The sequence below is a fragment of the Dromaius novaehollandiae genome, chromosome W, assembly GCF_036370855.1.
Source record: "Dromaius novaehollandiae isolate bDroNov1 chromosome W, bDroNov1.hap1, whole genome shotgun sequence".
In the NCBI taxonomy this organism is placed as follows: Eukaryota; Metazoa; Chordata; class Aves; order Casuariiformes; family Dromaiidae; genus Dromaius; species Dromaius novaehollandiae.
Window position 1 is genome coordinate 70,920,745 of NC_088130.1, and position 24,146 is coordinate 70,944,890.

General features: G+C 51.2%; 1 protein-coding gene across 1 annotated transcript; it reads left to right on the forward strand.

Moving 5' to 3' along the window:
* The first annotated feature begins 3,107 nt into the window (after positions 1 to 3,107).
* On the forward strand, positions 3,108 to 14,032 carry LOC112985200 (alpha-N-acetylneuraminate alpha-2,8-sialyltransferase ST8SIA3). Its single transcript, XM_064500034.1, has 4 exons — positions 3,108 to 3,335; positions 4,111 to 4,233; positions 5,929 to 6,486; positions 7,268 to 14,032. The coding sequence occupies exons 1-4, from the start codon at positions 3,157 to 3,159 to the stop codon at positions 7,548 to 7,550; spliced, it is 1,143 nt and encodes a 380-aa protein (XP_064356104.1). The 5' UTR covers positions 3,108 to 3,156; the 3' UTR covers positions 7,551 to 14,032.
* The last annotated feature ends 10,114 nt before the right edge of the window (positions 14,033 to 24,146 follow it).

A 24,146-nucleotide genomic window follows, 5' to 3' on the forward strand; every position in this document is an offset into this window, starting at 1 on the left:
TTACTTTCAGCCTCTCTAGGGGCTACTGACATATTGCTATCTCTGAAGAATCTGAAGCAAAAACTGCCTTTGTTTCCTGCTGCAACTCGTGCGAATGCTCCACGCTCCGGGACCGGCGCGGCGCGAGGGCTGCGGCACGGCCCTGGGCCCCAAACGCCGGCGTGGGGCAGCGCACCACAGTGCTTTTAAGCATTTCTTGCCAAAGCGCCTTTCAGCTGTCCTCCCAGCCCTTACTTACGTAGAAAGACCGGGAAGGATCGGGGTAAAACTGGTCCAAGAGTATGGGGTTGGCACGTCATTGATATTTTTCCTCCAACTCCATCCTCTGTTCATGCCCGAGCTTTATGAAACAGCAGCGACACAGGAAGCACTGCTATTGCTAGAACCGGCTGCAGGACCCCGTTGTCCCACCCAGCGAAGGCCACAGCTGGGGCAGCCGGGGCATTACGAACGCAGGATCTCCTCACGCGGTTCAGCCGCGCTCCCCATCCCGTCTCCCTCTGCTTCCCGGGCTGCAGGCCAGGCCACGGCGCGGACCACAAACACAACGTCGTCTTCGCATGCTTCAGCCTGACTTGGGTAAACAGACTCTGGCCCCTCGAAACCTGCGCTTGATCTCCAAGCAGTGCTCTCCTAGGACACTGCAATATCCCACCGCGGGTGTCTCCAGGGGCCGGCCGCGGCGGGCACGCACCACATTTGTCCAGCAACCCGTTGGCAATGCTTGGGTCTCACTCATTTACCTTGCGCTGAGGTGACTGGGAGTTTTGTACAGAAGCGAAAGGATGGGACTTTTTCTTCCACCTGAGCAGAGCTAGAAATACAACACGAGCGTTGCATAATCCTATTCGCAAGGGGTTTTACCTAGCCTCGAGACACACAGTCGGAAACTACGTAAGACCTAATGTCTAATACTACAGAATTAATTCCCAAAGTATCTGAAGGTAAAAACTTGTGTTTGCTGTATCCCGGGAAGTCTGGGTGAGCATGCTGAAGCTGGGGACACTGTGCGCTGCGCAGAAGACGAGAAAAGAGTTGACCAGAAACCACGCAGAGGTTCATATAGAAAAAGCCTATCTTATATATCAAAGCAGCGTTATCTCCTACATTTTCTTTCTTTTCTCTCCCCGCTAAAGCCACATATATCCCACAGGAACGACTATAGACCTCAGGGCCTTACTCGGGCCGCACTCCCGCTGAAGGCCGAAGAGCCACGCTGTGACGTAAAACACAGCCCTGCGAGCTCCTCATGCTCCTCTTCTTCAAAGAGAGCCTCATGCATGGAGAGCTCACAGGATATAGCCCAGAGCAAGGATGGTGCTACAAAGCCAGTATTTATTATTTATAGTACACTTCTGTGAACTCGGGGCTCAGAGGCAGAGTTGTCTATGGGGGCAAGCTTTATAAGGAAAAAAATGTAGCTAGAAGAAACACTAAAAGTATTGCAGAATGCAGAAGCCACATTCATAAAAGGCGTTCTTCAGACTGCAGAAGTCAGGCACTCTGAGTTCGCACGAAATTTGGTGTGTGATTTATGGGGCAGTTTAATTACAGCCAGGGTCTTTTAAGTAGCATCATGGCCTAGAAAACGTGTCTTTAAAGAACGAGGGGTCTCCTGAGCCAGCACCTGTTTTAAATTGCCCCAACACAGGTGGTGATGGAGACTCCAACAGCGCTTTACATGCCATATTGCTGCCTCCAAGTGCCAGGAGGAAGCGAGGTGGCCCCGCACCCCCGTGCTGGGGACCGGGGGGGTCTCACACGTCCTGGAAACGGGCTGAACCGCAGGTCCCTTCCCAGCGCCCCGGACCTGCCCACCGCAGGGTGCCCGAGCGGGGATGGAGCTGGAGGAGCAGGGCCGGGAGCCGGCCCGAGGGCCGCGTGCGTGGCAGTGCTCGGCCGTGGGACACGTGTGGGTCTCCCTGCACGCCGCCCCCCCCCCCCCACCGGCAGGCTCGCGGGGGCTCGCTGCGGGCACCCCGCGGCGGTGGGGTCACGGTGGCCTCAGGGCCACGGGAGGTGTCACTGCGGGGCTGGGGTGTCGCCGCAGGACAAGCTGGCACTGCTGGGGCTCCCTGTGGCACCCGGGGCTGTCGGGGGGCACCCTGGCATGTCGGGGGGGCACCGGGGGCTGGGGGGGCACCATGGGATGCACCGGGTTGTGGGGAACACCCCAGGATGTCGAGGGGGGCACCACGGGTTGCACCGGGTTGTGGGGGACACCCTGGGGCTGTCGGGGGGGCACCCTGGGTGGCCGGGGGGGCACGATGGGATGCACCAGGTTGTGGGGGACACCCTAGGATGTCGGGGGGGCACGATGGGATGCACCGGGTTGTGGGGGACACCCTGGGACTGTCGGGGGGCCCCCGGGGTTGCCGGGGGGGCACCACGGGATGCACCGGGTTGTGGGGGACACCCCAGGATGTCGGGGGGGGCACCACAGGATGCACCGGGTTGTGGGGGACACCCCAGGATGTCGGGGGGGGCACCACGGGATGCACCGGGTTGTGGGGGACACCCCAGGATGTCGGGGGGGGCACCACAGGATGCACCGGGTTGTGGGGGACACCCCAGGATGTCGGGGGGGGCACCACGGGATGCACCGGGTTGTGGGGGACACCCCAGGATGTCGGGGGGGGCACCACGGGATGCACCGAGAAACCCTGGGGCTGTCGGGGGGCGCACCTGGGGTGGCCGAGGGGACACGATGGGATGCACCAGGTCGTGGGGGACACCCCGGGATGTCGGGGGGGACACGATGGGATGCACCAGGTCGTGGGGGACACCCTAGGATGTCAGGGCGGCACCCGGCGCGGCCGGGGGGGCACGATGGGATGCACCGGGTTGTGGGGGACACCCCGGGATGTCGCGGGGGGGCACCACGGGATGCCCCAGGGCCGTCGGGGGGGCCCCGCGGGATGCCGGGCCGGCCGGGGCCTCCCGGAGCGGCGGCGCCGGGACGCCGGCCCCCGGCTGCCATTTCCTCGCGCCGTCCCTCCATTTTCCTGCGCTCCGCGGCCCTCGCCCGCTCGGCGGCGGGTGGCCCCGTCCCGCCCCCCCTCCTTGCCCTTCCCTCCCTTCCCCGCGCAGCCCGGGCCGGCGCCGGCAGCGGCCCCCGCCCGCGCACACGCGCAGCGCGGCGGCCGCGTCCCCGGCATGCGGAGCTGCAAGATGGTCCGGGTGGCCAGCGTGCTGGGGCTGGTGATGCTCAGCATCGCGCTGCTCATCCTCTCCCTCATCAGCTACGTCTCCCTCAAGAAGGACAACATCTTCGGCGCGCCCCGCTCCGCCGGCGCGGGGGGGCCCCGCATGTACATGTTCCACGCGGGATTCAGGTAAGGGCGCCCGCGCCGCCCGCCCGGCCCGGTTCGGGGTGGGGAAGGGAGGGGAGGGGAGGGGGGGCCGCCCTGGCCCTCCCCCGCTCGCTGCCGTCTCCCGAACGGCACAAAGCCCCGCCAAGGCCCCGCCGAGGCCCCGCGGCAGCCCGCCGCCCCGGGGGCTGCGCTCCCCGCCGGGCCCTGCCCGCCCCCGCCCCCGGGCCCGGCCGGGTCCCCGCGGAGGGGCCGCCGGGGCCTGCGGGAAGCGGGCGGCCCCCCCCGGGGCACCGCGGAGCGGCGGGGCCGGGCCGGGCGTAGGAACCTGGAGGCGCTGGGGGGGCTGAAGGGCGGCGGGGGGGGAGGCCGACATCACCGGCACGGCACGGCTCGGCTCGGCTCGGCTCAGCTAGGCTCGGCTCGGCTCGGCTCGGCTCGGCCCGGCCCGATTCTGCTCGGCTTAGCTCGGCTCGGCTCGGCCTGGCTCGGCTCGGCCCGGCTCGGCTCGGCCCGGCTTGGCTCGGCCCGGTTCTGCTCGGCTCGGCTCGGCCCGGTTCTGCTCGGCCCGGCCCGGCGCGGCGGGGAGCGGCGCGGAGGTGCGGGCGCTGTCCGCGGTGCTGATGCCGCCGGTGGCGGCCGGCACGGAGGGGCGCGGGCCCGGGCACGGCTGGTAACGGGGTGCGGGTCTGTGTGTCCGTGTGTCCGTGTGTCCCTGTGTCCCTGTGTCCCTGTGTCCCTGTGTCTGTGGGTGCTGGCGTGGGTCTGCGTGGGTCCGCGTGTGTGCGCTCCTCCCCAGGTCCCAGTTCGCCCTGAAGTTCCTGGACCCCTCGTTCGTGCCCATTACAAACTCCCTGACCCACGAGCTGCAGGAGAAGCCCTCCAAGTGGACGTTCAACAGGACAGCGTTCGCGCATCAGAGGTGAGCCGCGGCCGGACACCGCTCCCGCTCGCTGGCCAGGCCGTCCCCTTCTCACCTTCCTTAAGGTTCTCCCTTTCATCCCCCCACGATTTAAGAAAATACAATCAGGGACTGCTAAATACTCTGAGCTCTGAGTAATTGCCAGCAGTGAGAGACAAAGACTGAATCGGAGCATTTCCCAAGATGGTAACAGCTATCTTAGAAGAATTGATTATTTCAGAGCAGGACACCAAGCTGCAGCACGCATTATTTTACCAAACGGCATGTGACCCAGTTTCCCAGAGTGCAAGTGAAATTGTCATTTCTTCAAGATAAATGACTGGTTTTTTAAAACTTGAAAGAAAGTAAACCCTAACAGCCATGAAATGGAGGGCAAAACATGCCCAATGAAACTTCCCAGCTAATAGCAATTCTGAGCAAGTGCAGTGCAGCTCTGCCTTCCCAGCTCTCACTCTGGCTGGCAGTGGGCAGAGAGGGGAGTTCAGGTGGGGACCATCAAGTCCCGATCCAGCTGAGATGCCCTCCTCACACATTGCCTTCTGCCTCCTATCTGCACATTGCACTGACTTTTCTGGTGGGTGGCAATGGAAAGTGTTTCTCTGTCCCTTCAGTTCTTCAGAGCTGCCCTGCTCTTAATATGAAGCAAAATCTGCTTTCATTTTCTCACTGTCATCCCTCGTTGTGATGCAGACTTGGAGACGTGGCAGTGGCCACCCCTTAGCATCGCTAGGTTCCTGGCATCACCATCTAACCCTTAATAAATATCTTAGTGTCACTTCACTGTTGATATCGGCTAATGCCTCAAGGTCTGCCTTTGCATTTATCTGTTAGCCATAACCCATAATTAGGGAACCCACTGGGACTCCATTAATGCTTAGACATTGGAGGATGTGAGCTGGAAGGGAGGTTGTTTGTTTTCCATAAACAGGAGCAAATAAAGTGGTATTGGTTTTCTAATTTTATGCCCTGCTAGGGAAATTCCTGAGCAGGGTTGGGTTTTTTTGTTTTTAAGTATTCCTAACAACCCTTTAAAAAATTCCAAAGTGCTTGCCCAAATAAGATATTAAGGAATTATGTTTACATGAACGGAGACAGTGGCTCTCACTTTTTTATGATCCAAAGCTGCTTAATGAGAGCATACAAAATGCTTGTATTTAAAAACTCAGCTACGTTACTGTTAACACGACTGAATATTCTGGACTGCTTGACTTTGCTTTGCGCACATCTGGGCAAACATGCTGCCATCGTTAACAAAGCTCCCCGGTCCGATACCAAGAGCGAAGCGTGTGACTGCAGAGAGCACCAGCAGAGAACATGTCTGCCGGCCATATATATCACAGCGTGGATAGGAATCTGTTTTGTGCTGCCCCTTCAGAAAAGTGAACATTGGGAGTGTATGCAGTTATATGCCTCAAACCGACAAAAAGAATCCAATATTATAATCCCGACACTGTTCTGAGACACATCCTTAGCTGGCATCAGTCAGGAGAGTCCAGCAACGTCAGCAGAGCACTAAGTGAGGAACCGGCTCCATAATCCCTATTTATTACTATTAGTTTAAAAGCCATTCCACCATGTTTCTCAGGAAATTACTACATTTAAAATTTTAGGCCTAGCCAGAAAGATAATCTCTCTACCGTAGAGAATGGGGAAACATAATGAAATGTTATATTTTCTTTTTCTATTTTATTTTAGGCAAGAAATCCTTCAGCATGTTGATGTAATAAAAAATTTTTCTTTGACCAAGAACAGTGTTCGGATTGGACAGCTGATGCACTATGATTACTCCAGCCATAAGTATGTTTTTTCTATTAGCAATAACTTCAGATCACTGCTTCCAGATGTGTCACCGATCCTGAATAAGCATTATAACATTTGCGCTGTGGTTGGCAATAGTGGAATCCTGACTGGGAGTCAGTGTGGACAAGAAATAGACAAATCTGATTTTGTTTTTCGTTGCAATTTTGCTCCAACTGAAGCTTTCCAAAGAGATGTTGGAAGGAAAACCAATCTTACAACCTTCAATCCCAGCATCCTGGAGAAGTATTACAACAATCTTTTGACCATTCAGGATCGCAACAACTTTTTTTTAAGTTTAAAAAAGCTTGATGGGGCCATTCTTTGGATCCCTGCTTTTTTCTTCCACACATCAGCAACAGTCACAAGAACACTGGTTGACTTCTTTGTTGAGCACAGAGGGCAATTAAAAGTCCAGTTGGCTTGGCCAGGAAATATAATGCAACACGTCAACAGGTGGGTATTTTCTCTTGCGTTTAATTTGTCAAAGTATGTATCTCTGTACACATAAATACAACTGTACTTATTTTTCTATTCATGCCTAAACTGCTATGCACTCTCTAGCAAGTTAGGGCCTGGTACTGTTTGCTTTCAGCGCAAATGCAGCTTTGTTATTGCTTCAGCAAGTACTCCGATTATTTCTTTACAGGTTTAAGTGGCACCTGTGCCTTGGGCTGGTTGCTTACCCAGGGGTGTGTTCCACCACCGGACTCTGCTCCTGCCAGGGCTCCCACAAAGACAGAAGGAGCCCGGAGGAGCTGAATGAGATTCTGCATAAGCAAAACATCCCTTATGGAAGAATTTGCATGATGTCTTCCATAAATGATCTCCTCAGCTAGCAAATAGGGATGCTAACAGACGTAACTGCAGAGTGGCCCAAATAAAACCGTAATAAATCATACAAGGATAATGTTGTCAACCTCATTAGCAAATGCACATGTGACCAGGGTTCAATGAATTTACTTACTTGGGTAAAGTGCTACTTTTCCTGGTTTAAAAAAAGCAAACGGCAAAAATGCATTCTGAAGGGGGCCACAAGAGGGAATATTGATCAGAGTGTCAGGAGGAATATTCTGCACTCCCGTTTATTACAGACTGACCTAAGCAGCAATCCTTACCTTATTCAGATCATCAGCCATGAGTATTGATGGGCTCCACGCAGTAATTTCTTTCTCTTACAGCAAACCCATCGGTATTATTTCTAGCCTAAACTAACATGCCTTTATTATTTTCACAGATACTGGAAAAACAAGCATTTGTCACCCAAGCGGCTGAGCACAGGTATTCTCATGTACACCCTTGCTTCTGCGATATGTGAAGAGATTCACTTGTATGGATTCTGGCCGTTCGGATTTGATCCCAACACCAGGGAAGACCTCCCCTACCATTACTATGATAAGAAGGGAACGAAGTTTACGACCAAGTGGCAGGAGTCCCACCAGCTGCCTGCAGAGTTCCAGCTGCTCTACAGGATGCACGGTGAAGGACTGGCCAAACTCACCTTGTCGCATTGTGCCTAAGAACCGAAATCTCCAAGTGCCAAATCGTTGTCTAAAAAGTGCCCAAAACGGAATTAAACATTCTTCAGATAGAATTCTAAAAAACAAAAAAGCTAAAATATTTTCCGTAAGATAAAGATGCTTTTTAATCACCCTTATCACTGCTCATCAGAGGGTTTAAGCATATTTAGCAATGCAGATGCATTTATCAGTCTGTGGATGCTCTTCATGCAGCAGAAAACTTGGAATATTTTGCATTTATAGATATGCTTCTAAATATGTTTTAAGATATTTTCATATTTTAGCATTCCACTAAATGCCTCTAAATCTCCTAATTTTATTGTTCCATTCAGATCAGAATTAGCAACATTAGTTTTAAAAGAATTCGCTTCGCTTGTATATGTTGCTATGAATAGTTCAGCATACGTAGACTGCCATGGGCAATTGAAAAAGCTACTCAGAATTCCGATTTACCATCTCTTCCAAGTTCTTCAGTGTGGATCCTGATGTCTACTGCTTGCACGTTTTCATATTTACTGAACTTTACATTTTTTTGGAATAACATGAAGAAGGTCAAAATATGGCCTGTATCATAGATAGGCATTTATAGTACTCAGAATACTTCAGTGTTTTAATTCAATTTGGGCCAAATCGTAGTCAAAATTAGACCAACTGAAATTTTTTTCATTCACATCTGTGGGATCCTGTTTGGCCGTTTCGTTTTAAAGTTAAAATACCAAAACGAGCAGTATTAGATTTTTTTTTTTTTTCTTTTTGAGGTTCTGTTCGGTGCGGCAGAGCACCCCGGCCGCCCGCCCCGTGGTCCCGGTGGTCCTCGGGCAGCCTGGCCGGTATCCGCAGGGCGAGCGGGGCCGTGCGGGGCCGTGCCCACCCCCGGGTAACCACACACAGCGCCTCGGTCAGCGAATACAGCTGCACCTAGCGGGAACAGCCTAACTGTGAACAGAACGAGATCAAAGCCAAAAGCAGTATTTTTAAAAATCTGTTCTTAAAGGGAAGTGAGCGTAACAGGAATGCAGGCAACAAGAAATACAACCACTCGCTAGATTTTCACATTTACATCTCTAAAACCACATTCAGGCGACTTAATGAGTGGCCTCATTTTCAGGTCACAAAGAGACATTCCCTGCAGTCAAAGGAAGACCTAGGTTTTTGAGTACCTTTGAAAATCAGACTATTTGCGAAGAGGACAAATTTTAGGGTCACTTAAAGTTTGAAAATGTGGGCCAATATGTCTCAGGATAAAGGAGTCTGTAAAATAGCTGTTTTTCTTATTAAAGCAATTATACTTAAAAGTATTTTAACATTTTTATATAATTCTGTATTACGCTAAGCGAGACCTGACTATACACTGAAAGAAGATGCAAAAGTGCATTTAAAAATCATACTTCAAAATTCTGCATTTTCATTTTTCTAAGATTCTTTACTTACAAGTAGCTGTAGAAAGCAAGGAAGGAGATCCCTGGTATGATACAAAATCCCGAGCAATGTAGAGTGTCTCCCGGTGCCCGAGGGTGTCCCTGGGCCCCCACGGCTCTGCCAGCCGTTCCCGTTAGGATTAGGCCTGAGCCATTCCCTCCCAGCCCTGGAGCCCGTGCTTAATGCCGCCAGTCTCACCTTGCAACAGCTCCAGAACACCCGATTTCCAGTGCCTGTGGTGCAAGAAATGACTGCATCCTCCACAGGACCAGACTTAGTGTGTTCATGGCAATTGCAGCCGGGAGGGACTTCATCCTGGAAATACCAAGGATTTTAAAGCCATGTAGAAAATCCCCCTTTCTTCCTATTTTAATTATCTGACATGTTCTGGCTTTTGTCTTTTAATGGGCATTTAGAGCTTGGACGTGCTATGGAAGAAGCTGGCATGCTCTCAGGTATGGCAGAGTATGGACCGCGCCAACCTGATGTCGATGAGTGGCTGCAGATTTGCTTCTGTAGAAAAGTCAGTGCTGCTAAGTTTGCTTTCCCAGTTGCATCAGTCTGCATCAGCGTTTCTGCTCGCTTTGGCTTTCCTTGCTATTGTAGTAAGCCTTTACTCATCGCTGTTCTTCCAGCAAAGTATGACTTCTAGCAAATGCTGTTATTAAGACATGGTTATGCAGTAATAGTGGTGTATTATGCCATACGGTGCCATATGATTTATTATTAATATTGCCATTTATTATTTGTGTTGTAGCAGCATGCAAGGGCCCAGTCGGGGGTCAGAGCTCGGTCAGGCTAGACCAGCAGCGAGCAAGCGGCCAGGCTGTCCCGAGAGCTCGCCATTGCCGTAGCCCCGGGGAAGCGCCGAGCCGCAGAGCTGTCCCCAGCGAGGTCCCCCCGCTGCAAGGGGCTACCCGAAAGGCGTATCAGAGCCGACAGCGAGGCGCTCCTGGGACGGAGGAGGAGCAGGGGGGAAACACCAGCTGTAACAAAGTCTGTTGAGAAACCTCTCTTCAGGTGCCTGTGCGTATGGATTTTTATTTTTTCCCCCCAAAAAACAGAGGAGAAATTATAAAGGAAAGGAAGGGTTCTGCACTAGTTACTAATGAAGTGCATCAATTAATCATTTCCAATATAATTTACTATTGAACTGTACAGTAAATGCGTGTTTGCTAAAGCAGGCAAATCACTCTGCAATTCACGGCGATGTGGAGCTGAAAACGTGCCCAGCAGCCAGGACCCGGCTCTGCCAAGAGCCTGCTGCGGTCCTCGCTCTGGGGAAGGGCCGGCGGCGGGAGGGCAGCTAGCGAGGCGTGCTGGCTCCTGGTTAGCACCAGGTGCTTTAATTAAGAGGCAGGTTTTCAATTTCATGGAGAAAGTGAACATTTTCAATCAGCACTTTAAAGCAATGTGAGCAATTACCGTCGTATTTGCTTGAATGTCGAGGCTGACGTGCTCTGCCGTTTTCAGCTGCCGGCGCTCCGTGGCGAGGCATCGTGCTGGCAGATGCTGTTTGGCTGCTGTGTCTTGTTTACATGATATAACTAGCTTAAATTTTGTATCATCGCAAGTATATATTCATTAGTCTAAACGAATGCTTTTCCGTCCGCTCGTGTGCCAAGAGGCACTTTTGGGGACGGGAACAGCCCCCGGGGTGAGGTCCTGACTCCTCGCTGGGGCTCGGCAGCGCCTTCGCCCCGGCGGCACCGGCTCTGCTCCGCAGCAGCAGCACGACTGCCCGCAGGCGCACGCACCGCCGTGGGTGCCACGCGCTCAGCATGACACCCAACCGACCTGCCACAGAATTACGGCAGTTTTGGCAAAACCCAGAGACCAAGTTCCCCAGAGTTAAGCCAACCGGGGCGCTGCGAGGTGCCGAGACCCCCGTCCTCACGGGGAGGGCCCAGGTTCCCGCAGCATCCAGGGCTGAAACACAAGGTGACATGGGGTGCAAAGCTGTCCCTTGCTGCTGCATCTGATGGGAAATACCCCAATGGAGCGGTTTTGGACTGACCTGCAGTCTGCCAAAATTGTGCCTGCTTCCCTGAGTCTTCATGTGGAGGAAAAAAGGGAAGAACGTTCTGACGCTCCTAGAGTCCTAAATCAATCTTTTCTGCATAGTGCGTATTTTCTTTCCATTTCAGAATTAAACTCTTCGAGCACCTACGTTAGAAGATAAAAAGCAAAAATTAGAATCTGAAACCAAATACTTAAACTGTCCCAAGGTACTTTTTCATATTTTTTCTTAATCTATTTTCAAAAATTTAAGTTTCTTTCCTAATCAGGAAAAAGTTACAAAAATTGCCCACAGCTTTTCAGATGCAGGATTTGTGTTAGAAGGATCGCAATGGAAAGGCAAGTCGCATGCACAGAAGCTTCATTTGACCTCCTTAATTTAAGCAAACGCAGCATCTCTCTGAGGCGCATCCCACTCGTAGTGAAGCCGTGCGATAGCGCAAGGCGAGAGAGTCCTCCAGGGTAGGACAGGAGCAGGACACGGGGACGAGACGTGACGCCGTCACCACATGTCCGGCCCGGGGGGATGGTGCAGCCGGGCTGCAACTTTACCGAGGGGCGAAGAGGTGCCGAGCGCTCAGTATGGAGCACAGAAATGATTGCGAATATCCAGAAACGGGAATACAGAAAAATTATTGACAACGGACCATATTATATCATTGATTTTTAAGCAAAACTCCCCATTGATTTTTCAGAACCGCATTGAACATTTCAGAATCATTGATTTTAATGGGGAGTTCTGCTCCAAAATCAATGGTGCAATACAGCCCAAAGTAAATTGCTTCTGAGTATCAATATTTTTTGCCCGAGTTGTTGCAATGTGGAAAATGGTCTTTAAAATGTGCATCTTCTGTTTCTGCCTGCTTTCTTAGAGGCTCTTTGAATTCTGCTTTTGTTGAGAGGCTAAAGGGAACGGGCTGGTCGTGGCAATGGCGATGCCCAGCAGCCGTTGCAGGTGCCTCCAGCCTCCTAGGAAGGCAAAGACCCTCCTAATTCCTCCAGGTCAGGATGGGGATTTTTCCGTGAATCCCCGTTTTCACACCATTTTGCATGCCGAACCGCGTACCAGGGGCCTCATCCTAAGCTCCTCGGGATGCAAGTGCCTTTGGCGCTGCTGGGGGCAGGTGTCGTCGCCTCCTTCGTAGGTGCCGGCAGGGAAAAGCCGGCACTGCGGGGTGCCTGGGCTCCCTGCGCCGTCGGGGCAGGGAAATCCGACCCCGTATCCGTGGGCACCTCCGTGGGCCCGGCTCCGCGCAGGGCGGCCCAGCCGGCACCTGCGCCCTGCGTTGCAGAGCTCCGAGGCTTGGCGACATTCGTCCCCTGCGCCCGCTGCTCCCCCACTAGATGTTTTGTCTCACGGGACTGAGCTTAATGTCCTCCCCAGGCAGTGTCTGACCTGTGGCACACGTAATTCTGATTTTTATAGAAAAAGAGCTCTCCCTTTCAGCGAGGACATAGTCCGGGCTCAGGCGTGGCGGGGAGCCCTAGAAGGAGCCAGCGGTTTTGCTTGGCGTCCCTTAAATCAGAGATGACAGTCAATGAAGGTCTAGATTTTGCCGCTTGCAGTGAGCTGCTGCTGCTTTATTTCGAGAGTCAGGGGTAGATGTTGGTTGTGTTTCATGGAGAGGTGAAGACCCAAAGGGTTTGGAAGAGAAAAGGAAGGCGGAATAGAGGTCCTCCATTAAACACGTGCGTGTGCTCCTGTCTGGTGAATGTGGCTCCTGCTGCGGGAAGGTGCCAGATGCAGCCCGCGACATCCAGGACAGTAAATCGCGTCTGTGTTTGTTATCGTCTTGGCTAGACTCTTCCTTTTTGTTTGCTCCAAAATCTTTCTGTCTCTGAGCATCTAAATGAATTCTTGATGGTTCAGGGAAAATACTCACTATTATTACTGAATGTCTAGACAAACAAATATAGCTAAATGAAAGTATGCGTAATGCAGTGTAATCAATATGTGTAAGTACAAAACATTTTAGTTTACAAAATCCAAAGGAGCCCCGGGTGCACGCGGGGAGCTGCATGTACGGCCGCTGGCCCAGCAGCAGCCAGCTGCTCTCCGCGGGGATCGGTGCCACCGGGACGCGCGCGTGGACTCCCGAGGAGCAGGACAGCACGGTACAGCAGCTGGGTGCATCCAGATGTTGCTTTTTGTGTTGGGGATTGGGCCGTAGAGCAGAGAAACATAAAGTAAAACATGTACATATCAATGGAAATAGTGTGTTACTTCTTCTTCTTTTATACACCTTTGTTTTGTATTTTTGTTGCTTGCATCTTTTCAGCGCACGGTAGCAGGATGCGTAAAGAAGTCATTTTGGCTGCCTGGTTTAACTGTTGAGCATACCAAAAAGCAAGTGTTGTGAAATCTAACTGACTGTGAATGGAGGTTGCAAAAGCGAATCTTTCAGAAGGCAGGTTTTCTGTAGATGAATGTGTCTTTATTCTAATGACTATACAGTTCAATGCCTGATGGAGTTGTTTTCAATAAAAAATAATAAATATTTGAAAAAATAAAAAAATCGCCGTAGCCACAATAGAGGATTCATTATTTTAATGGCCATACTGAAAGTATTATTTATTTTTAACGGCTAACGTCCATGAAGGGCCAGAATACCGTCTCAGGTGAACGGCATGCTAAGCTGCACATGTTACGAAATATGTTGCAAGCAAAACTGGTGTTTAGTCTTGCTCCCACTTAAGAGGCACTGTTGGCTTCAGCGAGATCCGGATCGGGCCCACAGAATTACGCATTTTGTTCCAGATGTGGCAGCACATCTGCGATCTGAATGTGGCCTGCACAGGATTTTGTGCATGTAAATAAAGTTGTCACATTTGTGAGCGAGGAACCTGGTTCTTTTTGTAAAGGAATACTGCATATTTGTTGTGACCATAGTTTGTGGAGAAAAATGCAATGATTCATTTTGAATCTTTCGGCAATGTTACTGTTTGGTGTGAATGTGCCTGCAACATTGACTCATGTGCCAAAACACAATATTGAATGCATTGTTTTTAAATAAAATGTTTTATTGTGCATTGAAAGTCTGAAACTAAACTGTGTCCACTTCTTCCTTTATTGTTATTTTATTAACTACTTAGTGTCAATAATAACTAATGGCCTGAATTTGATGTTTTTTCCTGTGCCGTATACACACTCTACTGAACAGCAGAGCATCGTTTTAGTCAAAAAGCATTCTATATTTTAGAGGATACGCCGTGTCGTTGGAAATACCCACAAATAAACCCTATGGGCGTATGTCATGACTGTTCTACCCGAACAGAATACAGGCATGGCTACATGCTACACAGATATTATTTGGGGGCGCAGAGATAGGATGTCGCCTTTTGTTCTGAGGCGTCAGTTGGTGGCTTCTCTCAAGACACCAGTGACACAAGACCGGTGTCACAACATGTTAGCTTTCCCCGTCTCGCGGCTGGTGTACAAACCCCCATGAACATCTGCCTGGTGCTATCCCTACCGCACCCCTTGGGCAGGCCCACAGCTGTGCCTACCAGCCATTTCACCCATGCAAGTCACAACAGCTGTGTCAAAGACACAAAAAAACGGTCGCTGGGGTCCCCGACGGCTCCAAACTACCCTGGCGTGAGGCGCCAAGCTCCTTGCCCGCTCTGCCTGCCTCAAGCTGAGCAGTGCGATTACACGTCACGCTAATGAGCCCAAGCACCCAACGGGCTTTCCCACCCAAAGTGATTTTTTTTCTGTCCTGTTTGAGGTAAATATGTGAAGCATTCACAGATTCAAACACGCTTACTAGCTCTACGATAATTCGACTGAAATATCTATCCGGACTACAGCGCATGTCAAAAAGGAACCAAATCACTTCTTCAGAAGAGTCCACTACTTTGGGGGGTCTCTGGATGGGGTTTTCCACACGACGTTGAGACCCCTGTTTTCAGAGACACCTAACGCACCCCTGACCTCACAGCAGTTACCCTCACAGGTTCACACAGTGCAAGTCGCCTAATTTTAAGGCCTCCTTACGCACGCCCGGCCGTGCCCCACGAGACCTGCTCTCCTCCCGCAGCCCGGCAGCAGCCCTCGTCGGTGCCGCAGGACGAGGCCGTTATCCCCCGCCTCGTGTCGGCGATGTCCATCGCTCCTCTCGGGTACCCCCCGCGCTCGTCCTTACGGCACCGTAACACCGTTCCTATTTCCACCCCATCCCCCAGCGCGCTCGCGGCTCCTCCCAGCCCCGCGCTGCCCACCAGTCTAGCGAGCGCGCTCGCTACGCGCCCTGCCAGCTGCTAATGGAAATATCGAGTGGTACCTGACGGGGACAGACCCCTGCCGACCCTTCCGATGCCTCCCTCCATTTTATCAGCGCACCGCTGATAACTGCCTTAGCTTCCTACCGATAGCTTTTCCTCCCTGTTGAGTAGCAGAACAAATTTTCCTGACCATCTTCTTACTGTTAACAAGTTACAGAAAGTTTTATTGGTACTTTTTAACTCCCTTTTGGGGTCCCTGCTGGTTGCCTTTCGTTTGTGCCTTGCGCTTTCTGATACTCTTCCCATACTTTTTTGTACTATTCTTTTGCACTAACCCTTAGTCATCTTACTAATAATCACTTTCCGGATACTTACTTGTGCTTAAGTTTTTGAAGACTTTGTGATGCAGCCGATCTGCTCTCTTCATCTATCCTCCTTCTGTGCTGTTAACCGGGCTCGTGCCCTTAATGTCCTTTCTTTAAGCGGCTGCCAGACATGCCGGGCAACTTCTCCTCTTGTGTTTTTTCCCACGGGCTATTGCCCTCTAGGTCTCTGAGTTTAGTGAAACTTGCATTATCTTCTCTGCTTCTGAAGACTGAGACTTCTATGTTCTCCTGGTTACTTGCATTGACCTTGCCTTACATTACCACATCTTCAGCTGATTCCTCCCTGTATTGGTTCAAGTCAAACCTAGAGCACATCCACTTGCCACAGCTGGGGGGAAATCCCGGGATTCTCCATGCACACATTCCTTTTCCCAAACAGACCGTACACTGGTAGCCATGTGATATGCTTCTGAACACGCAGAGCTGATCTTCCAGCTGAGGCCAAGGCTTGCAGGTCCTGCCCGAGGTGCTGCGCAGCCTGTGCCGCCTGCAGATGCCTTTCTGGAGAGCGTCCCCGCCACCGCAGCAGCAGTACGGCCACGGGTTCTGCTGGGGTGGCCAGCGGGGACTCAGCCACCCCCTCCTGCTCTTCGGCACCACTCCGAGACCGCGGTAACCAGAATAAGTGCCCTTTCCCCACTGTCGCCCCACTCGCTGGGACACGGAGGAAGGGCCACTGCTCCTCCCAAGGATTTGTGCGTCCCTGCTGAATATCTGCACAGGCCACGGGGCTCCCTTTGGTGACACTGCTGCCACCCTCACAGAAGCACTGTCATGAAACGGGGACAGTGCCCAAGCTCCCGTATCACACTGAAGGACTTTTGTTTCAGTTTTTCCATCTATCATCTATCTTCATTTTCTCTCTACCTTCTGAAACCCCCAGTGACTCTGACATCAGTTTCTGACAGAGCAGGAATGATTCTTTTCACTTTTCTATTTTAATAACACCAGGAGTTTTCGAGGATGTTAATATGGATCAGAATCTGACTACGAGTCCCTTTCTAACAGGAACTTACCACGTTGTCATTGCTTTCCACCGTCTTGCTAGGCTGGGACAGCAGGGACCAGCATTTACGTGTCTCGACCCATACTTCATTGTAAACCATTTATGTCAGTCCCCCACTCCGCTGGGCAGTGTCACACAGTGCTGTACGAAGTGCACGGTACCCAGCAAGCCTAGTTCTACCACTTGCTTAGGCACGGTATCTTCTCACCTAATACAGCAGGTCAAGGAGTTCATTTCTTTCTGGACAATGTCAAAAAAATCTGTTTTTATTCTACTGTGGAAGAGCATTGTTCTTCTGTTCTTCCAATTAGTCTTCAGTGTATCTGCAGCAAGGGCACCAAGTGCAACAGCGCAAGGCACGACATATTCTTCTAGGTCACTGCTCACTGGAAACCAGTATAATATTTCACTGTGCCCCATTCTCAGGATTTTTCAGTCCCTTTTTTGTGTATTTTTGGTCATACTTTAAAAATAACTACCCTCTTACTGTTAAAGAGAAACAGCTTCACACAGAGAGAGTTCCCCCTTCAACAGGCACTTGAGACAAGCTGTGTGTTGTGCTGATAGCTGAATCACTCTCTGAAGGGTCTCGTCTCCAGCAATAGCTTTGGCAATCCAGGGCCTATTTTTCTCCAGAAAATGTCTCTGGAATTTGCATTTCCCTAGAAATGCCACTGAATCTCACCATGGTTTGCAAACTGCTTATTCACAGCTAGAAGCAAATCACAATAGCAGTTACTAGATAAAAGAAGAGTAGACTTGTGGTAGGTAGAAACTGAAATGCAGAACTCCCGACAGCCAAGAGACTGCCAAAACCATCGGTCTGGGCTGAGGTACAGGTATCCTCTGTCTTTCTCCCCCCGTTTATCCTCCTCTTCTCCCCCTCTCTCAAAAAACCATCAGTGCAAGGAGCTGCACAGGCCTTGCTTCTTCACCCTTGTGTCACTTGACACCTTCCTGCAAGACACGGACTTGAACTGCATTGTGAAGGAAGTGGGTAAACTCAGGAATCTCCGACCCGACATGAGAGCTCTTAGGTGCTGTGCTATTAAAAAGGAAAGCACTTCCTCCGGCCATGTTTTAAAGAGCAGTGGCAGCGACTGCTGAGACATTTTATGAAGAGCTACTAAGCCCTGAGACGTGCTCTGAGGACTCCTAAGAGAGGGTGCAAGTAAGTAGGAGGATGCAAACAGGGGGATGCAGCCATGAAGCAGGCCTGGAGCTGCTCCACCACTCAGGACTTCCGCGTATGGTGCTTACGGGATGCTATAAGCTCTGGCAGCCATAGACATTAGGAGCCTTTGGCAGCACGCAGCAGCTGACTAGACATTTTAAGGGTCACCATTTTGGACTTCAGGTTTGTGTTCTGCATATTAGCGTGTGAGCTTTTCTGGGGATCTGGCCTTAAACAAAAGGTTTTACTGGAAAACTTCATCCAAAGAGTTGCCAAAGGTCTTGTTTGTTACTTCCCGTACTTCATCATGTAGCACACACAGTAAGCTTAGTATGGTGGATCAAATTCTGCATTATTGTGAAATATTTTGAGTTACAAAGCATGTAAATTAGTGCAGAACTTGGCTCAGGGTTGTTGCTCATTAAAGTGAATTACATTACCAAGAACATCTTGTAATCTACATCCATTACCTGCAATGTGCTAGTAAAAGGTATAGATTGCCCTGCTTTAGCATGCAAGTTTTATCTTTTGCTCCGATTTGTATTATATCATAGCAACCCTTGGCACTGAGGAAGCCACATCTGCGTCCCACGCTGTCTCAGCAACCTTGCAGTGAGGCAGGGTGGCAGAAGCAGTTGACTCCAGCCGTCTGCTCGCAGGTCCCCCACCTCCGGCTGCAACCCCAGCAGCAACATCGGCCTTTGGGTCTTCATTCCGTGATCTCCGCGGCATTGCCGCAGCGGGGGCGGCTCCCTACCGTCAAGGTCTTGGCCAGAGATACGTCCACCCAAGAAGAGCCCAGCCACCACTGTCAATGTGTGCCGTCACAGAGGGTAGCCCATATTCACGGGCAACAGAGAAAAGCTAAGGAGCCTTACGAAGCACAGCCTGTGCATCGCGGCAGGTAGCAGAGCTGGCCAGCCAGCGGGGGCTGGAGAATGACCTGAAACTTGGGGGTTAATAACCACTATTTTTCTGTTTTCTCCTGCGTCAGTGGATATTTTCAGTAGACTCATGAATATCTGATTCCAGTCTGAGCTGTGAATCTCTTGGCCTCCTTGTAGGGTAAATCCAGAGCTCTAAGAGCTGCCATTTTGCTGTGTCAGAAACGATCGATCGTTTCTACTCTATTTCTGCCTTGTGGCCAGTTTCTAGTCCAAGAGAGGACTTGCTGCTTGCCTCAACACTACTTGGTTCTCTTATTGGCTCCTTGCGAGGAACTTTGCCATGGGTTTTTTGAAGTTCACATAAATTCCCAGACACGCAGTTTTGCAGGATAGAAGGGGCCGCAATAAATACTTAGCCAGAAGTGCGCTACTCAGGAATTCCACTCAGGGATTCCTGTATCATGACCACTTTTGTGGCTGAAATGCAATGCATGTTTTAAACTGACTGATGTAAAGACTTCTGCTGCTGCAGAATCCACTATCTCCTTTTTTTAAATTGTCATAGTGGCTATTTTCCCACTATTAAAAATGTGTTTTAAATCTCTAGTCTTTTATTACGGGCAGCTTCTGGATATTGGATCCTTTTATGCCTTTGTGAAATTACAAGGATAACTAGTAACAGGAACATTCTCCCTGTATCTACAAATTCTTCTTTCTGATCTATTTCAATATCCGTGAAAGAAGTGCAGGCACACACTTGACTCCCTCCCGTAAACATTCAAGACTTAACACAACGCCGGCCAAGGCCGGGGTCCTCCAGGGGAATCCCGGCGAGGCCGGAGCTGCACGGGTTGGAGTACCGCCCGGATCCGCTCCTCAGGATTTCCACCTCCAGCTCATGGATTCAAGATGACGGAAGCCTCCGGCTGAAGGAGACCTTCGAGCTGTGACTCTTCCTTGCACCAGGCACACGCCAGGTTAAGTCCCGGAGCAGTGCCCACGTATCCTCAGCTGTTCCCATCTTCTGTTCTGGATTTTTCTCCCTCTCACCACTACCGAACCCAAAGCAACTGCCAGATCAATCTACATTGCCAGCATTTATTGCCCAGCAGTATTCACAGAGAGGCTATCAAAACCCAAAATTACTTTAGAAGTGGTAATTTAGGTGTTCACCAGGATATTGGTTGTCTAACAATTCTAAGTTGGTTTCCAATAATTCTTTGTCAAATCATACAAAAGCAAGAACTCAGCTGTCAGATAATCTAGGTCCTTCCCAACTCTTGCAGCATCAGTACCCTGCTATATACTTGGCACCGCCTTGTCCAATCTGATTTTCAATACCTATTTTGACATACCTGGACGGTAAATGAACCTATACCTAAGGAGGATGATTATCAGCTTGTAAGATCTCGCAGGCTCTTGCAGACATGCCTATTTCTCTGCTATTAGTATGAAAAATATGCCGTGAACCCAAAGCAGAGACAATTCTATTTTTGCTACATAAGACTCCATTCTAGGGGTGCAGCTTTCAGCCAGTTCTGTGTTTTTGATTATTTATGTTGCAGCAGTGTCTGTACCTTAATTTTCTTCTCCAGTGAAAGGTTAATGCTTTCACGTGTCTCCTACCAGCTATACAAATAACTGCATCCAAAATTTTTCTCGCCACTGAAGTCATGGTCCACGCTGGGCTTAAAAGATGCAGTTGTTAAAGTAGCCGATACAAGCTCTGGTGTTTTAAATCGATACTGCTCTATGCATCAACATCAGAAAGAGCTCGCCCATGCATCAGGCAGCTTGGTGCGACTCCTGCGTTGGCACCTGTGCAGAAGCAAGCTGCAATGCCCCTTCTGACCCCATCCAGGCAGCACGTGGGATACGCTGGCTTCTGATGAGAGACAGACTGAATATCCAGCTTTCTGCACTTCAGTCCACATTTGTGTCTCACCTGCACAAGCATCTAACCTCCCTTCTCCGCTCGGGGCCGAAAAGGACATTTCTGGGCCTGTGGGATAGATCTGTCAGGGCGGGTGAGGGTCGGGCAGTGCACGCTGCTGCAGCGAAGTCAACGGGCAGTCACCCAGGGTCTGCCTACAGCAACCACTCGTGCTTCAACCATATCCCTCGCTTTTCACTGCTGCTTTTCCCTTTAATGCCCCAAGCCCCAAAACTCTTCATCCTCCCTTCTCCCTTGGTGTTCAGGCAGGATTTTCACTCCTGCTTGTCTTACAGTACCACTTCTCCGCAACCAGTCACCGCCACGACACAGGTCCCTTCTGAGCTCACTGAAAATGCATGAACAGGGACCGGTGAATAACTAACTACAGAGGAAGGAGTAATGTCAGGTTACACCTTGCTCTCTGAATGCAGCTGGTATTCAAATCCATCTCAAGATGTCTGTGTTTGGGCTAGCTTTCCCTTGATTTGTTCTGATGCACAAATTGCTCCTGGGAGGTTTCCATGAACTACACTATATAAATGCGAGCGAGTTATTGAATGACATGTATTTCACACCTTTGCACACCAGGGACTTGTGCCACCGATACATTTTTAAACCCCACTCTTCCGTATAAGCCAGACGGTGCGTTGTCCCGGTAGGTCTGTGGAAACGTATGCAGCCCAAGTAGGGCTAAGAGTTTGGGCAATCAATTATGACTCTTTGAAAAATGCTTTAGGATCCATCAGAAAGTGTAATATATTGGAAAAATCATTATCCATCTATGCTACTTACATGCTTCCCATCACTAATATCTGATCTCATCAATTCCTTAATGTATTTATCCCCATGGTATTCACGGGAGACAGGCAAGTGCCACTCTTGGCATTTCAAGGCAGGAAAGGAGGCGGAGAGCGGAAGGGGAGCAGTGTCCCCCAAACCACGGGGCGTGTTGGAGGACCGGGCCCCTCTGCCAGGACTTTGTCCCCGCGGGTGGGCACCCCGAGCGTCCCTGCCGGCCGTGCCGCCCCGCGCTGCGCCCCGAGGTCGGCCAGCTCCAGCTCCGATCTGTCTCCCGGAGGAGCCTCCCGCTCGCCCGCTCCTTCCAAGCCTGCTTCGCCGTTTCCCAACACTTCCCACAAACCAAACACCCTGCGTCCCTCCCTCTCCCAAGACAAATATTGCAGACCAGGGCCGGTTTTAATCTTTAACCACGGCCCTCACTGGCCAAGTGTGCCGTCAGCCGCGCCACGGCCAGCCACCGGCCTTGGCCAGACCGCGGGGAGCCGTCCCGCGTGGGATGCTGCGGCTCTTCTGGGGCTCATTTCCCCGTAATCCAACTTCTGGAACAGAGGTGGGAGAGGGAAAACCCTTTGCTTCATAGTCACGCTTATAAATTGCAGGAAGGAAAATATTCCTTTTTTCCCCTCCTTTATCACATCCCCAGTGTGGGGAGAATCCCGGGGGGCCGAAGGCTGCCGCTCCGCGGAGCAGGGCCACGTTCCCGGGAGGCGCTCGCCACGGGAATGCCCAAGGTCTTGCTCCGTCCCAGCCAGCGGAGTAGACCTGAACCAATGCTCTTGGTTGTCAGATCACACTGATAAACCCAGATTCAGCCTTATCCCAACCTGTTTTAGCCTCTAAACTGCCGTCCCTCACAAAATCCCTGGGGGAAAAAAATCCTGTGTAGACTGACTTGGTTTTTACTGTTAAATATCCAAAAATCCTGTCTGGGGTGCAGGGGGGGTGAAAAGCACAAAAAAAGGTTGGTTTTTCTTTTCATGAGCGAACCAGCCCCCGAGCAGCAGATCTGCCCTGTGCAAATACCGGCTTTGCGTCCCCTCTGGCCTCGTCTCCAGCTGCCGATGTCACTGCAAAGGCGACCGTTGACTCCCCCGGAGGCTGGACCTGGCCCCTCCGCCCTCACCCAGAAGAAGGGAATTGCGAGAGCAATTTCAAAATACCAAAAGAAAACACTTGCAATATTTGCTTAAAAGCCGGTGAAAATTACCTGTGCCACCCCAGACAGTCCACGTTAGCTATTTTAAGGGTAAGTCCCCGATCCTGAGCCGTGCCCTGCACGAAGGCGAGCGGGGCAGGCGGGTCTCCGAGCGCAGGTTGTGAATTCCCGGACTTTCCCTTCGGCACAGCGTAGCGCTCTGCGCGTGGCTCGGATCGGACGGCCGATTCCGCGGTGCCGAAGGGCCAGGGTCCTGCCCGCCTCGTGCTGCAGCCAGCCCGTGCTGCGGGAAACCACCACATCGGCCCCCCGTGAACACAGCAGGGCAGGAATAAACCCCCCAACACCCACTGGAGCCATAGCCAAAAAGAGGGATGAAGAGGGAGGAAACCTAGGACTAATGCCGCAAGGCCACATCAGTCCCCACAGGTTCATCACGTCCCGCCTGCTGCCTCGGGCAGTGTCCGCCGCCTCGTGTTTCGGGGCAGAAAAGGAGAAAATCACCCCGCATCCAGCAATCGGCCGTGGGCTCTGCCCCCTCTGCAACTTCTCCAGCTACCAAGGGGGAGGCAGGGAAAGTGCAGAGCATCAGGCGGGAGCAGCTCCGTACCGTTAAGCACTTGCCGTATCACTTGTAATTGCACCGTACATTGATATTTATATATTTATGGTTGATTACCATGAAGATTTTGACATCAATTTGGCGGGGTGCCAGAACTAGACACTACCGCGGGTAATACAGTGTAATTGCGAAATGCAATGATCAGGAGCAGGTTTAAAAAGAAAAGGTCAGAGTCGGTGCTTATCTCCTGAATTTTGAAAATATCATTTTGTCAGAAAAAAATCAATTTCTCATTTTTCTTGTGTTAACTTAAAGAGAGCGTAATTGATCTAAATGAACGCCTCGGTCCAGCCCCTCTGAAGCCGTTGCCAAATGCCCCTTCGATTTTCACACCTACAGTGCCAGCCCCTACAGCCGCCCATTCACGTGATGGTTTTGGCTATGCATTTTAGCCAGAAAAACGAAGTGTGTCGTCATTCTCTCCTGTGACTGTGAAATTTTGTGGAGCTATTTATTTGTTGGGGGGTTTTAGTTAGTATTTTAGTTTGACTTGTTCAAACAGAGAATGCAGTTTGTCAGCCCCTGTTAAGCCTTCGGAGGGGAAATTTGGGTTAAGTAATGCAGGCAGCAGATGTTGAACAGAAAGGGAGGCTGTTTTTTTTTTTTTTTTTTTAGGAAAGAAAACTTTGCAGTACTTAAAGAAAGTAACTTACAGCCAGTCAAAACGCACTCAGCAATTAACGGTTACGGCAACCCGCTCTCACGCGGAGCAGCTGCCCAGTTCAGCACGGTGACGCCCCGCTGCCGTGCACAGCTGCCGAACACCTGGAGCCCGGGCGGGGCTGCCCCGCGCTCCCAGCAGACCCTTCGCGGGCTGCCGTAGCCTCTCCTGCCGGGACGGGGCAGGATCTGATGGAGCGGAGAATTTCACCCCTCTGGAAGCCCGGAAGGGTTTCCTGGAGCCCAGCTGCCTCGGCGTGCTGCTCCTCACACAGGCCAAGGGCGAAAAGCAAAATGTAGCCCTCT